Here is a 14,336-nt window from a genome sequence, read left to right as displayed (position 1 = left end):
GGAAAATGATCATCAATCTGATAGCTCTATGCAAGATACTTAGGAAAATTTTGACATAAATTCACCCAGAAATTGTGAAATCTAAGAATAGGAATAAAGACTTCCTGTCAGCTTTCTAAGAAATCTTTTATTTACTGGTGCATTCCAGACTCTTAAATGAGCATATATGGTGCTTAGTATTATTCAAAAGACATTTGTGTTTCTGACAGATGAAAGAAAGATAGGACCTGTAAATAAAGATCAGGGACCTGTACTTCATGTTAAGTGTTTAGAAGAGCTTGAGTTCAAAACAAAAAATTGTACCCACTAACATGCAAGAAATTGTTGAAATCCAAAGAGGAAGTCAGTAGGTGTTCTTAGGTAATGTGCAGCAAAAGAGCAAAACAACATAAACACAGCTTTTGTAAACATGCATTCATGGTCAAGGATAGATGCCCATTTTGACTACTTTTCTTTAGCCCTAAAGTAGACATCCCTAATGAAGGACTACATAGTCATTACAAACTGGTCAAACATCAGAGAATCATTTATCCCAAGATACCCTGGATAAAAATAGGCTTCATTTGCATATTTTGCAGGCTTTGGAGCTATTTTTATATTGTCTGGATATCTGGCCCAGCTAGTGTCAGCAAACAGACTGCCCTCATGAGGTGAGTTACCCTGTAAATCCCTGCCATGTATAACTAAGTTCACGTATGTCTCCTTACATATTAAAACCACAGTACAAGACTCAAGAAAACATTCTTTATAACCTTCAAATTTCCAGACATCTTTGCAAGTGACAAAGACCTGTATTTTATTTCTTCAAACTATTCAGCACAAGGCTATCAGAATAATATTCAAAAGAACTTCCATCTCTATACCAGGTACATGCCACAAAACTTAATCTATTAACTATACAATTTAAATAAATTTTTACTGAAGTGAGGTATGGTTATAGAGAAGAGGGTTGCCAGATCCTAGAGGAGAAGTCTAGGGACTAGAAACAGGATACAATGGTATTAAGCAGCAATCAATTCTAAATCTAGATCCTACATTTTGATCCCAGTCTTAGTTCGCTCTTTTAAAAATAGTAATATTTACTGTCTGTGTTTGCTTTATTTCACCTGACATAATGTCATCCCGATTGAATCATGCCGTTTTTTACTTTAAGTACAAATTCTTGAAAAATTTGAACTCAGATTAGAAGAGTACTTTGTAGGAGTCAAGAGATGGAGGGAGAAGGGAAATGTTGGTCAAAGGTGTACTTTAGTTTATAAGATGAATCAGTTCTGGAGATCTAATTACCACCTGATGACTACAGATAATAAACATGCTTTATGTGCTTAAAATTTGTTCAGAGTGCATGGATGTTCTCTTACTACTTGAATATTCTTGAGACTATTCTTAATACACTTCAGTAAGACAAAACAGCCACTGAAATATATCAATCTGGAGTCTACAGGCTTGTATGTCTCACCTGTACATAGAGTATGTGTATTTTGTAGTTCAGTCAGTGAAGAATGTATTTAAACTCAAGCATTTAAAAGACAAAAGAAAACTAATTTTAAGCCTCTTCAAAAACCAAAATCATTTCTTGAAATATCTTATTATTAACTCTAATTAGGACAAAAGTATTAATATGAGTCTCCTTAAAATTTAATCTTTGCATTAGCATGTATCAGGCAAAATGGCTAACATGATTTCAATTTTTGGTATTCATATTTTAGAAGCATTAATTACTTCTTATAAATTATTCTATTTTGTTTTGTTTTGTATTAGAATTGAAATCAGGACCTTACACTTGCCAGGAAGGTATTTATGCTGCTGAGCTATATCCCTGACCCAGTATTAATTATTTTTTAAATTCAGTTTATATAGCTCTGAAATTTTCAAAGCTGGATATATGTTATTTATATCGCACAACCATATCTACACCAATAATGAATTTAATAAGTTGAATGACTGAAGTTTTAAATTTTAAACCTGCCCTGTCATTACTTTATATTTATTAAAGAATTTATGTTTCACATATTAATAACCTGAAAAAGACTCCAAATTAGGTTAACACATAAACATGATTTGAAGGCAAATGATAACATTAATTTGTAATCATTTTCAGAAATATAAATACACTAACTTGAAAGCTTGCACATGCAATTCAGCATAATTTATTCCATTAAATTTCTTTTTAAAATATGAACACTAAGCTCAGTAATAACTATTATGTTCTTTTAGTAGTTTTAATTTCCAAAAATACATCAGTTGAAATAAGGGAGACAAACAGAAAGTACTTACTTGTGATGCTATTTCTCGAGACTGACACAAAAGGAAGGGAAGAAGAAACACACAAAATACCATTTAAACAATGACTGAACAATACATACAACAGACAATCAGCAACAAGGACAAAATTCAACATGTACCACGTTAACACTTTTAATCTAACTTGTGTATTTGTTCCTGAGATTTTAACAAAATTGGGTAAAAGCTATTAGATTCAATGTTTACCAACATTTTTCAGTTTTTCATGAAAATTACTTTTCTAGGTTGGCTAGAAAAAGTAATGATAGTAGAAGATAATAAAATAAATGATACCTTATGAAGTTGTCAGATTCATAAAAATTTAACGTAATTGTCTACATTCAATAATTACTGGTATTAATATTTCTACTAGTATTTTTAATTTCAGATATTATATTAAGTGATGTTTTTGCCTACATATAAATTTAATTAAGTTGAAAGAAGTATTATGAGTTTTATTAATTGTTACAGCATCTTAAAGTTGAGTTTTCCAATAAACTTACAATATTACAGTATTTAGGCATTGTAAAAATCATGGTGTCTCATCCCATAGTTCTAATAAATAATACAATAATTTTAAAGTGGGAATAAATAAAATGTTCAATTATAATGGTGTAATGTAACTGAAGTCTAATTCATTATCTAGGGCCACTAAAATATGTAGAAAAACTGAATATAACTATCCCTAAAAATATATGAAGTGCATAATAACCTTTTGATTTGGAGCAAGTTGGAACAATTTAGTCTACAATTCCCAATACTATTAACTATTTGTAAGAATAACAGCAGAGAATAGGTAGCTAGAATTTTTAAAATTATTCTATCTTAATCCTTATTCAAAAAGATTTATTAAAAAGATTTTGTAATATGAACAGCTATTTTGAAGAAAACAGGACATTATGGCAGCCATGGCTGATTTAATATCATCTTGCTTTGAAGTCCTACATGCTTTTGTTCTTCTGTTTCCATTGGTTCTATCATGTTGTGTCTTACTGGATTTTAATTTGTGTGATAGTTATCAACAATTTTTTTGAAAATGAGATAAAATTCTAGCCATTGTTCATTTTCAGTTATTTGGTTTTGAATGCCTGTAATACTTTGATTCTCTTGAATGGTTTTATACTACGTTGTTATGTTTGATACTGTTGTATGTGAAGGTATGCTCAACTATTTAAAAAAAAGAGATTATGGTAGCTACTGTTAATGTCTGGTTGTCTTGTTTTGAAGTTCGGCATTGCTTACATTGTTCTGTTCTGATCTGCTTTGTTCTGTCCTCTTTTGTCTTAATTTCTTTAAAATAAAGTTTAAAAAAAGATTTTGTAAATGCAAGCAATTATTTAAATACTATGTCTAAAATGTCACTTTCATTTTTTATGGCAGAAAGCTAATGATGGCGAGATGGTAAAATCAGTCATTATTCCACTACGTAGATTTTTTAAAACTCCAGTACTCACTGACAACAAAGGTGACTAATAATCAGAATAATATATTCCATTATAAGAATGTTAGTAGTTTAATACGCTTTAAAATGAAAAGTAGTTTCTCTTTTCTAGTAAAGTTTTCATGGATTATAACATACTTCAAGCAAATGAAATCTTCAGTATACTGGAAAACAGAGGTGAATGAAAATTTACTTTTTCTTATAAAAAAGTTTACATGTTGATTCATTTAAAATTTTTCTGATTTTAAAAAGATAACATTACATCTCATACCACATTGTAGGTAACACCTCCTGGGTGGACTAGGTGGTATTTTAGAATAAAAATGTTAATGCTGCTGCAATAGCAATTGTAAAGGTTCTTTCAAAATTGAATATATAAAGATATATTATCTCATAACAGCTCAGATCAAATTTTAATACCAAATGAGCTAAAAGTCATCTTTTATTTTTGTATTTAAGAACTGTGATAAAGATCTGTGGGAGAAAGTACAGTTCTACAGATTTTGTTCCCAAGTTGGAAACTGAGTCCTCATGATTTCTGTACTTGTTTTTTAAATCAGGAGAATCTAATGTTTTACAAAATTCTTTACAAGGAAACATACAGAAAGTGGTAGAAGTTGTAGCATGCTCATATATGACTGTTAGGAAGAGCTGTCTCTGGCCCCTGCTTTCCACACACTGCATTCACTCTGCTCTATTCAGTGTGTGTCTGGTGAATTTTCTTTGTGCTATCCGTCAACTATGCTGGAGACTATTCATATTTACTGTATGATTTCTTCTACTCTTAAATAACTTCGATAGCTTTGGTTGAGTGTGGAATCTTTTTAAAATCCTAACTTGTCCTAACCCGTTTGAATTTGGAGTGTATTTCTCTATTTTCTTTTGGCTGACAGTAGTAGTGCAGTTGTAATGCTCACATGGTAATTTTGAATCTGACCTGTCTCCAGTCTCCAGTCTCATTTCTCTGGAGGCTTTTAAGATCTTCGCCTTTCCTTCGATGCTCTGAAATTTTATGATGCTGTGCTCTTATATGAGTCTATGTTAATCCACTGTTACACTGTTAGAGGTTAGCAGTGCAACCATTTGCAAGCAGTTTTGGTTGATAGCAGCATGTCCACCCAAAGCCTGATTAGATGAGAGCTAGAGCTTGTGGAAAGTGATGGATTGTAGAGTTTACAGGTGCCCTTCTACTGAAAGGTGGGTCCTTGGGGACATAGCCTGGAAGGGGGTTTAATCTCCCCTCTTTTGCTCCTCCCTTCACTTCTTCTCCTTCCTCTGCCCCAGAACCTGCGTGGCTTCCTCTCTGTCATGTTTTCCTTCCTTGGAGCCAGATGACTGGACTGAAATCTCTAGGATCTTGAGCCAAAATAAACCTCTCCTCCTTTAACTTGTGGGTTTAGAATCCATCAAGTATTTCGTCTCAGTTACATGAAAGTATTTAAGACAGAAACTATTCTGGAATTATGACGGTGATTGTTTCTTCAATTTCATCTCATTTCCTCTTGCTGGAGATGTTAAGACTGAGATTTTAGATCCTCTAAGTGTGTTATACGACTCTATTTTCTATGTTTTGAGTTCTTACTTTACTTAATTTGTAATTTTCTCAGCTTTATGTAGTAAGCTTTTTCACTTCTGCTATTATACTTTTTAATATTAGGTTTTCTACCTACTACATTTCCCTGCTAATTTTCATTCTTGTACTATTTAATACAATTAACAATATTAATTATGATTTTTATTATATAACCTAACTGAAATATATTTGACATATTGTATACTTCATCAATTCCAAGGGTTAAATTAGAGATTATTTTAGTCAACATAACAAATCATGCAAACCACAAATGTAAATCAATTTGAGACTATTCTGTTCATCTGGATAGTGTTCACATAGCCATTAAAAGTTAATCTCCATTTCCCCAACTGCCTCTTCCTTACACAATCACCAATTTGCCATTGATCTCTATATAGTTGCTCTTTCTGAATTAAATCAAATAATATGTGGTCTATTGTGTCCTTTGGTATAAAATTTTTAGGTTCATCCATGTTCCAGCACATATAAGCAGTGGATTTCTGTTGATGAGCAGCATTCCTTTATAAATACAGTCACACAACTTTGTCCATCAGCTCACAAATTAAAGGACATCAGGGTGTTTCCAACTTCAAACTATTACTAGCAAATATATATATATATATATATATATATATATATATATTCACCTTTTTGAGGAAAAGAAGGAAAAGACCTAGGAGTTCATGTGGATGTGTTTTAAAATTTTCTTTCCCCCAGCAATTATGTTTCTTATAAATACTTTTTCTTCTCAATTCTTTATTTGGGAATCATATATTTCATATCAAAGATTTCCTGAGATAGTAGGAAAGTTTCAATTGTTTTCATATAGTTCCGTAAGATAAGGAACTAATAAATTGAGGGTCATGAGACAGATCTTTGTTATGGATTTATGAGGATAAGAAAATAGGAGGTTGATGGATTCTAAAAACTCATTTCAATAAATGACTAGGAAAAACAAATATTTAACAGATGAACTTATGTGCTTTTTATATATTAGACTATGTACTAGACAGACTGGGTTAGAAAATTAGAGGCTTGGGGCTTTTAATAGTCTTGCAGATTATTTTTAGGTCTTTCTTCTTGGTTTGGGTAGAATTTTTAGGAAAGACTTCTAATTTCCTGCAGAAGGGTAAAATGTACAGAATGTATCTTGTTGTGCAGAATATAGTCAGTGTTGTAGTTATATCTGTCAGCTGTTTCCAATGTCTCCCAGTTGGTTACCATTTTGGAATTAACTCTCAAAATTTAAAGAGACATTAGACAGCTTTTAAACTATGCAGGACAAAAAGAATCAGATAGATACCTAAGCAAAACTATATCTGACTCACCAATTCTAATTATGGAATGAAGTTTTTGCCACCTAAATTCTGGTATTTGTTTTTAATACAAGTAAAATAAAACTGGCATTGAGGAAGTGGTATGCTATTTGAATTTCAAAACTGGATTTTTTTTTGAACCACCTGTATTTAAGAAAGATGGTAGGATATTTAGTTCTCACTCTGAAAGAATAGAATATTTTATCTTCAAACAAAAGTCAGCATCTTTATTGGATTAAGATTTTATTGATGTTCTCTTTTTCTGTTGTGTATATTTCTTTTTTCTATTTTAAAAATATAATATTTATCTAAGGAATTATTTATGATACTTCTGCATCTTGTGAAACTAGGATTGATGGCTGATGCTGTTCATCAGAGCTAAAAATCTCATATATTTGTCATTTAATAAATGACCAGGAAGAACAAATGTCTTACAGGACACACTTATATTCTTCTATGTATTAGAAAACAGTTACTATATAATTCAGCAGATTGTTATTTTTGTTTTGTTTGCCCTGTACATAAAATTAGAATTCAGGCTAACCTGTAGCAGTCAGTGAATTTTGAACGTAGAGTTACATTAATTTCCCTGCCTTTATATTTTGCTGGTAAAATGTTTGAAGTCTTACATTTTCATCTTTATTTGTTACTTGTTTTTTTTTAAATAGCTAAACATAAAATTTTAAAATTATGTTGTCAAATGATGAATAAAATACAAAAAATTAGAAAGTATTATATTTAAGTTAGTTTCCTTTCAATTTCTGAGTTATATGTGTTTTTTCTGTTTGCTTTCACTTTGATTTTTGTTTGTTTGTTTGTTTTGTTTTTATATGCTTGTGGTTTGGGAATTTATGGTCATTTTATTTGGGATATCTTCATCATAATAAGCAGAGGACCAAAGTTTTAATTTAAATGTAAAGTTAAATACTCCGTGATAACAATGTAGATATTCAACTATCATTCTCCTGATGTCTATAGTTTCCATAAACATAATACAATATTTTAATAATATTAAACTATTGACATGAACATTGACTTGAACATGGGCAGATTTTACTATATTCAATTCATTAAAACTATATATGAGAATACAAGAAAATTCTGTATTGAAATTTCTGTGCTCACCATTGACAAATAAAACGTAGTTAATATAAACTGAAAGTCTATGCCCCCAATCAATGATGAAAAAATTATATGTTCAATCCATATTGTAATGGTATCCGGAGGTGGGGCTTTGAGAGGGTCATTAGGTCAAGAGGTCATCCTAGAAAAAGACCCCTGTCTGGTTCCTTCTGTCATGTGAAAATTCAGTGATAGGCTGACCTAAGAATCAGCAGATCTCACCAGTTCATCTTGTACTTTCCAGCCCCTAAAACTCTAAGAACTAAATTTTTATTCTTTCTAAGCCACTGAGTTCATATAATTTTCTTATAGAAAACACAATAGATCAATAATGCTTAATTGCTTAGCTGTAAATGCTTTTATCTTCTCTTAACTTATGATTAAATAATGGTGGAATCCAATATTCTTAAAAATGCAGACATATCTGCCAAACCATCTTACATATTAATTATCAGGTCATTCCCTTCGGATTTTCTCTGATAAGATTGCCATTTGTAGTATAAACCATAGGGATCATGCCCAAAGAAAAACTTGAACTCAGCAAGAGAAATAGCATCAAAGCTCTGCTTACCATCTCAGAAGCTGCAATGAAACCACCAAAAAACTCCTCAGAAAAATTAAAATATTCCCTGCTGGCCACAACAGCTACCTGTATAAATGTTAAATTACTAATTTTCACAGGGAAGCCAAAATCTATCGCATTAACTTTACTGTAAAGCTCTTTTTTCTATAGATTAATTCATAGAATTTTATCATGAAATGGTGAAATAATTATAAGGCCTCCTGAAATACACAACAAACTTAAGCTTCACAGTTCACGTGATTTTGTCATAATGATGTAGTGGTTAAACAAAATTTCTTTGTTATTCATAATAAATGTGGCATCTTAAGAAGAAAATATCTTAAAAACATAAACCATCATTTAGAGAAAATGACATTATAAATTTTGATAACATAGTATATCTATCTAAAATTTTATTTCATAAAAGAACCTAATTTCAAAGGTGATATCATACATAAAGACTATGTTGAACACACGATGTAACCAAAGCAAAACTTGGACATGAGTTAACTGCTATTATCCCAAATTCTCTCTTCCATATTCATAGGCTCTAATTTTCCATTAAAATTAATGAGGGTTCCTCTGGAAGGCTGGACACTTCTCTACCATTTTCTTTTTGATTTAGAGTTGTCAGTGAAGAGCTTGAGAATTATGAATTTAACAATGAATAACTCTTGTTTTGATTGCTTACAAATACACAATATAATGGGAGAATGAATTAGAAGTCCAAATTGCTTTGAGAATTGTTTTATACGGCAGAACCTCAAGATTATTTAGAATTCATTTGATGATTGACAAGATTCTAAAAATGGCTAAGCCTAAATCTATTAAAAGCTTCCAGAGACCAATGTCCATTAACTATGTAAACCTATAACCAATAATATTTTGTGAAGTTTTGACACAGTTTAATGGACAGTTGAGAAGCTTTCAGTTTTTGAAAATTAACACTGTGTATTTAGATAGCACTATATTCTCTTCCTATAGCATCTTCCAGAAATCAGTTTCCAAGTTCATCAGAGGAAATTCCAAAATATGAGCACATCAATATTTCCATACCTCAGATGTAGTAAGTTTCTGAGACTCAGTTCTGTAGATTCCAATGGGAACATCTCCAGTAGAAGAACACAACTTCTGATAAAGTCTGGCATATGTTCTGATCCATAAGTCATCCTCAGTGATTTTCATCTGTAATATAGAAGGATTATCTGCACTACAAACGTTTAAGAAATAAAAACAATGGTTATTTTTTACTACTTAAAGGCAGAATTTACTAATAATTTAGAATTTCAAGAATAACTGCTTATGCACATATTATTGTATTTTACCTCAAATTATACTTGGAGTTCACCAATGTTTAACACATGTAAATATTTAGTTTTGGACAACATGAAATTACATTAGTCCAAATCAGTAAATAAAAGGACAAAAGTCATTAATAGGAAGGTATTCTAAAACACATGGAGACATTTATAAATGCAATAACAGAAGCTTCTACTTGTACCTAAAGGGCACTGTGGTATTGCTAAGCAATAAAGACCACAAAAGACAATCCATTGGGGCTGGGGATTTAGCTCAGCGGCATAAGCACCTGCCTTGCAAGCAGGCGGTCCTGAGTTTGATCCTTGGTACCAATAAAAAAGTTTTTTAAAAAAGAGAGAAAAAAAAAAGACAATCCAATACACAAAAAAATGTTTTACCTTATTTTCTAATAACATTCATATTGAAAGAAATGTATAACAGAATGAACGAAGGCAATTAGAATTCATTGTTCTTTGTATATCTGTTAGCAAATCATCCAGTACATCTGGATATAGTGTATGCTTGTAGAAAAAAGGAGTTAAATTGTGTATGGTGGCACATGCCTAGCGCCAGTAACTTGAGATGCTGAGTCAGCAAAGACTCTCAAGCCCAGGAGTTAAAGGCCAACCGGGGACACATAGCAGTACTACATCTCAGAAAAACAAAAATCAAAGTGATTAAACTCTATGAACAATGTTTGTCTAGGCAGTATGTTATCCTAACTCTGAATCTGTCAGCCTCAAGTTGTTAAGTGGAAAAAGAGAACGCTTGCTCTGAATTTTGTAAAAAATGGTCATTTGCTATGATTATTGATTAAAATAGTATATTTTTCTTGAAAACTTATTCAACAATTACAAAATCTCAGATGTAGCTAGTTAGATAAACACTGAGAAAAGCAATATGTGATTATAGAAGCATCAACCAAAACACATGGGAGATAAATTTTTAGCACCCTATCAGAGCAATCTTCTACTCAGAAATTATTAACTTACAGAACAAAGAAACCCCGATCCTGGTATTGTGTCCAGTCCCAACAGAAGTCTGGTGATAGAAATCATATAATCCTTCACAAATGACTGCAATATAAGTGCAATATGGATTTGTCATATATATGAAATTGAATAGTCACGAATGTGAACATCTAAGTACTTTTAAAAGATTATTTTTAGAAACACATTATTAAGCTCCCACAAGAAGGACAATAAAAGTCTATCCTGTCAATATTTTAAACATGTGTAGTTAAGCTGTTTGTAAGGAAATCTAGGAAATAATGGTTACTCAGAAATATCTCAAAATACTTCAATTTTACATGTACCTTAACCATGATAAAAACACTTAAAATATTTTAATAACAAAAACTACAAAGTGAAATGGGAATTATAAAAGAATCAAATTAACTTTGTGAAGAAATTTTTTCTTGAGATTAAATTCTATGGTAGTAAACAACTAAACTATTTTTACTATTAATTATTACAAATATATTTTTTTCCAAATCACTGTATGCAAACATGAAGCCTTTTAAATTTAAATCACCACACTGACCTGACATGATAGTCTATCTTACCTACTGGAAAATTTGAAAATGACAGCCAAGTCTTTATAATAGACACAGACTATTTTATCAATATGAAATCACTACAAGTATGAAGTAAAATAATTCCCAATAGTACAAGAGCCATTAATTATCTTTCAAACAACCTCCTAAGCAGAAATTATCTTCTAGATCTTACCAAATCTTAAATTCTCTATTTAAATGTCTTTTAAACAAGCCATATAATGAAATTATAAGTTGTGATCAGCAAATTTTTAAATGAAACCAAATATGCTTCACTAACATATAATATGGAAGATTATAAGCATTTTATATTGATTTTTTTTCTTTTTCATTTATATATTTGTACATGCAAACATGCAAGTATGTTTTAGATTGGAATGGAAAATGTAATGCTTATTCTATTAATTATCCAAAAACTTTAAAAGCCATAGTTCTAACTTACTATATCTGTAGAAGCTTAAAAACCAACTAAATTAGCATATCCCTATTTTATAATATGACATATGAGGGGGAAATGAAAAGGAAGTAAATCTTCCCAATTCTACAAAACAGTTTTCTGACTTTAAGATACTAGAAGCATGTATGTGTGTTAGTGATGTTTGGGGTGGGAGCGCTTCCTCCTGGAATACCCAGATAATGTGCCTGCAAACTTTAGGGAAAATGGGAGTGCTTATTCTCCTCTGTTGTGTTTGGTCTGGTGCTCATGTGGCATAAGCAGATGCTTCCTGACATTGCTAGAGGCTTAATCATTGGCAAAATTAGTCTAAAAGCCCACAGAAAATCTTGAACTATGTTTGGATTAGTTTATTCAGTCAAGCAACGGTGAAGAGTATAAATATATGATGAAAAAGAGTAGATGCTAAAAAAAAATGTTGTGTTTAATTTAAGATCACTGTTATAAAAGAATTTAAATCCATCTGAATATCATTTTTATTTTAATGGAAATATTTACAGACTGTCTAATTACTTTAATCAGAGAGTGTGAAATATTACTGGTCTTCAGTTATTGACAGAAACAAATAAAAGATTATGCTTGTGAGAAATAAAAGGGCAGTGTCAACGTGGCATTCAGGAAAAAACAATGATTCATTCTTGTAAAAAGATTTTATATTTTACTAAATTATGCAATGATCATGAAGATTAAAAAATGCCTTTAGTTTATTACTTTATTGAATATCGATTTGGAAACTTATTTCAAGTCTAAAAAAATTTATACTGGGAGGAATGTTATTTTTCATTTTTTTAACTTACCTGTTTTGTTACCTGTTTTTTAAAAACTAGAAAAATTCTTGGAGTAATATGCAAAATGTATTACAATGTCTCAATAGGCATCATAGAGACCAATGAATGCCTAAAGAATATCTGAAAATTATTTTTAAATGATGTCTTTATAGAATAGTTCATAACATTTTTGTTATTATATACATGAAATACTGAATTGCTTCCAGAATCAAATCAACAGTTTAAATGCTAGGATTATTTATTAAATACAATATAAATGAAATAAAAGTAACCATTTCTAAAAGACAATAAAAGAGAGAAACAGAAAAATAACTATCGCCCACCTGGTATAGAAGTGTGTCCAACATACTGATGCTAAACACTCTTCCAGCAGCGAAAGGCAGTCGAAACATAAAAGCTAAATTAGAACCTCTCTCTCGTTCTTTCTGTTAGAAATTTGAGGTAAAAAGATTGGTGAGCATTCTCTATTTTATGCATTTTTGCCTAGACATATTTGCTTAACATGTATGCAAAAAGACATTTTCAATATATCCTGAGGTATACATATGTAATTTTTTCATTTAAAATTGTTTGAAATATTCTTCTAATTTTCAACAACTTTCCTCAATTGAAACTAGTTTCGATTAATACTTTCAAAACTTAAACATTTTTTATTCTTTATAACAGATGATATAGGATAAGAAACACAATAAAATATTTTAATGAAATGCAGACAACAATTAAGATCACATAATGTTTTATAACACTTAGAAAATTTGTTTTTAAACATTCTCATATGTGAGGTCGAGAAAACAGGCAGGTAGGAGACTGCTGTGGTTTTGCATACTTGTGTTACTCCAAAATTCCTATGACTATCTCCTAGCCACAAAGATGGAGATTCTTGAAAGTGGACTTTCTGGGAAGAGGGCTTGATTAGGTTACAGAGGTAGAGCTGACAGATACTTAACTCCATCCATGGTGTGCCAGAAATGAGCCAAAGTGTGCCCCTCACCTTATATGCAAGAGCAAACCTTGATTTGGAGTTTCTTAGCCTTCAGTGTGAGAAATAAACACGTGTTATAAGCCACCTAGTCTGCAGTAATCTGTCAAGACAGTTCCAGAAGACCAGTCTAAGCCTGTCAACATCCAGTCGCCTCCAATCTTCCATTATCTTAGTCTTAATTCTCCATTTACTTTTTAAGCCACACAGATTTTCAGATAAGAAAGCAGCAAGATTGAGACAGCACTGTACAAGGCTACTAGGTCACTGTTCTTCTTCCACACATGTTGGTGGATGACCTCTGTGAACTGGTTTGCAATCTGGTAAGCCAAGGATCGATCTTCTTTCCTCTTCACTATTTTCTTCTTCTAGCTAAGTAGAATTGTCTGGTTCTTTATTTTTATTGATTTTCTTCTTTTTCTTTAATGTTAGATCTAGTTCCAGTAAAACTAAAAAACGCATGTATTTGTTCATACTTGGACCAAGAGTAAAAATGATTTGTAGTAGCAGCAGATAGCTACAGAAGGTGCCAGTGGTCACGATGTATATGTGAAGCGGGGCGATTGCAGGTGTGCAAAGACAGCCACAGAGGGAGGCCGAGAGGAGCAGAGAACACTTAGTATTTTAGGTGGCATCAAATAACTGAAGAATTGATTGGAAAATTAAGCAGGATAAATCCTAAGAAAAGCCGTCATTTAGTAACTATAATGTGATTCTCACGGCAGCCTTCTTTCTACTTTTTCACTCTAGTTTTTGGTTTTCATTTTGTTTTTGGCATTTAATTAGGACCTCTAAGTCCCTGTGCTAGCTGTCAAGTTTCTTCCAAACTCTAATTATGAATATCAACCTGAATACCAATCTGCAAATCTCATTTCATGTTTCACTAGAGTGCATTTTACATCACACCAAACAATCTCCTAAATAGTAAATCAAGATAAGAAATGATTGAATCAAGATGAGAAAT

General features: G+C 31.4%; 1 protein-coding gene across 8 annotated transcripts in view; it reads right to left on the bottom strand.

The window, feature by feature from the left end:
• Nucleotides 1-14,336, bottom strand: part of Kcnt2 (potassium sodium-activated channel subfamily T member 2) — a 335,807-nt gene that overhangs the window by 38,526 nt on the left and 282,945 nt on the right. For 5 of the 8 annotated variants that reach the window (XM_063239808.1, XM_063239809.1, XM_063239814.1 and 2 more), the window contains 4 exons: nt 12,717-12,818; nt 10,589-10,672; nt 9,354-9,482; nt 2,278-2,298 (listed from right to left, as the gene is read on the bottom strand). In XM_063239808.1, the coding sequence (XP_063095878.1) occupies nt 2,278-2,298; nt 9,354-9,482; nt 10,589-10,672; nt 12,717-12,818 (336 nt within the window). The remainder of the gene's footprint in view (nt 1-2,277; nt 2,299-9,353; nt 9,483-10,588; nt 10,673-12,716; nt 12,819-14,336) is intronic. The other 3 variants (XM_063239807.1, XM_063239810.1, XM_063239811.1) reach the window with 1 other exon arrangement.

This window comes from Cavia porcellus, unplaced genomic scaffold (genome assembly GCF_034190915.1).
Source record: "Cavia porcellus strain 051 isolate PalLab524CR breed Dunkin Hartley unplaced genomic scaffold, mCavPor4.1 scaffold_29, whole genome shotgun sequence".
In the NCBI taxonomy this organism is placed as follows: Eukaryota; Metazoa; Chordata; class Mammalia; order Rodentia; family Caviidae; genus Cavia; species Cavia porcellus.
Note: the sequence above shows the minus strand (reverse complement) of the source record. Positions and strands in the feature narration are given on the sequence as shown.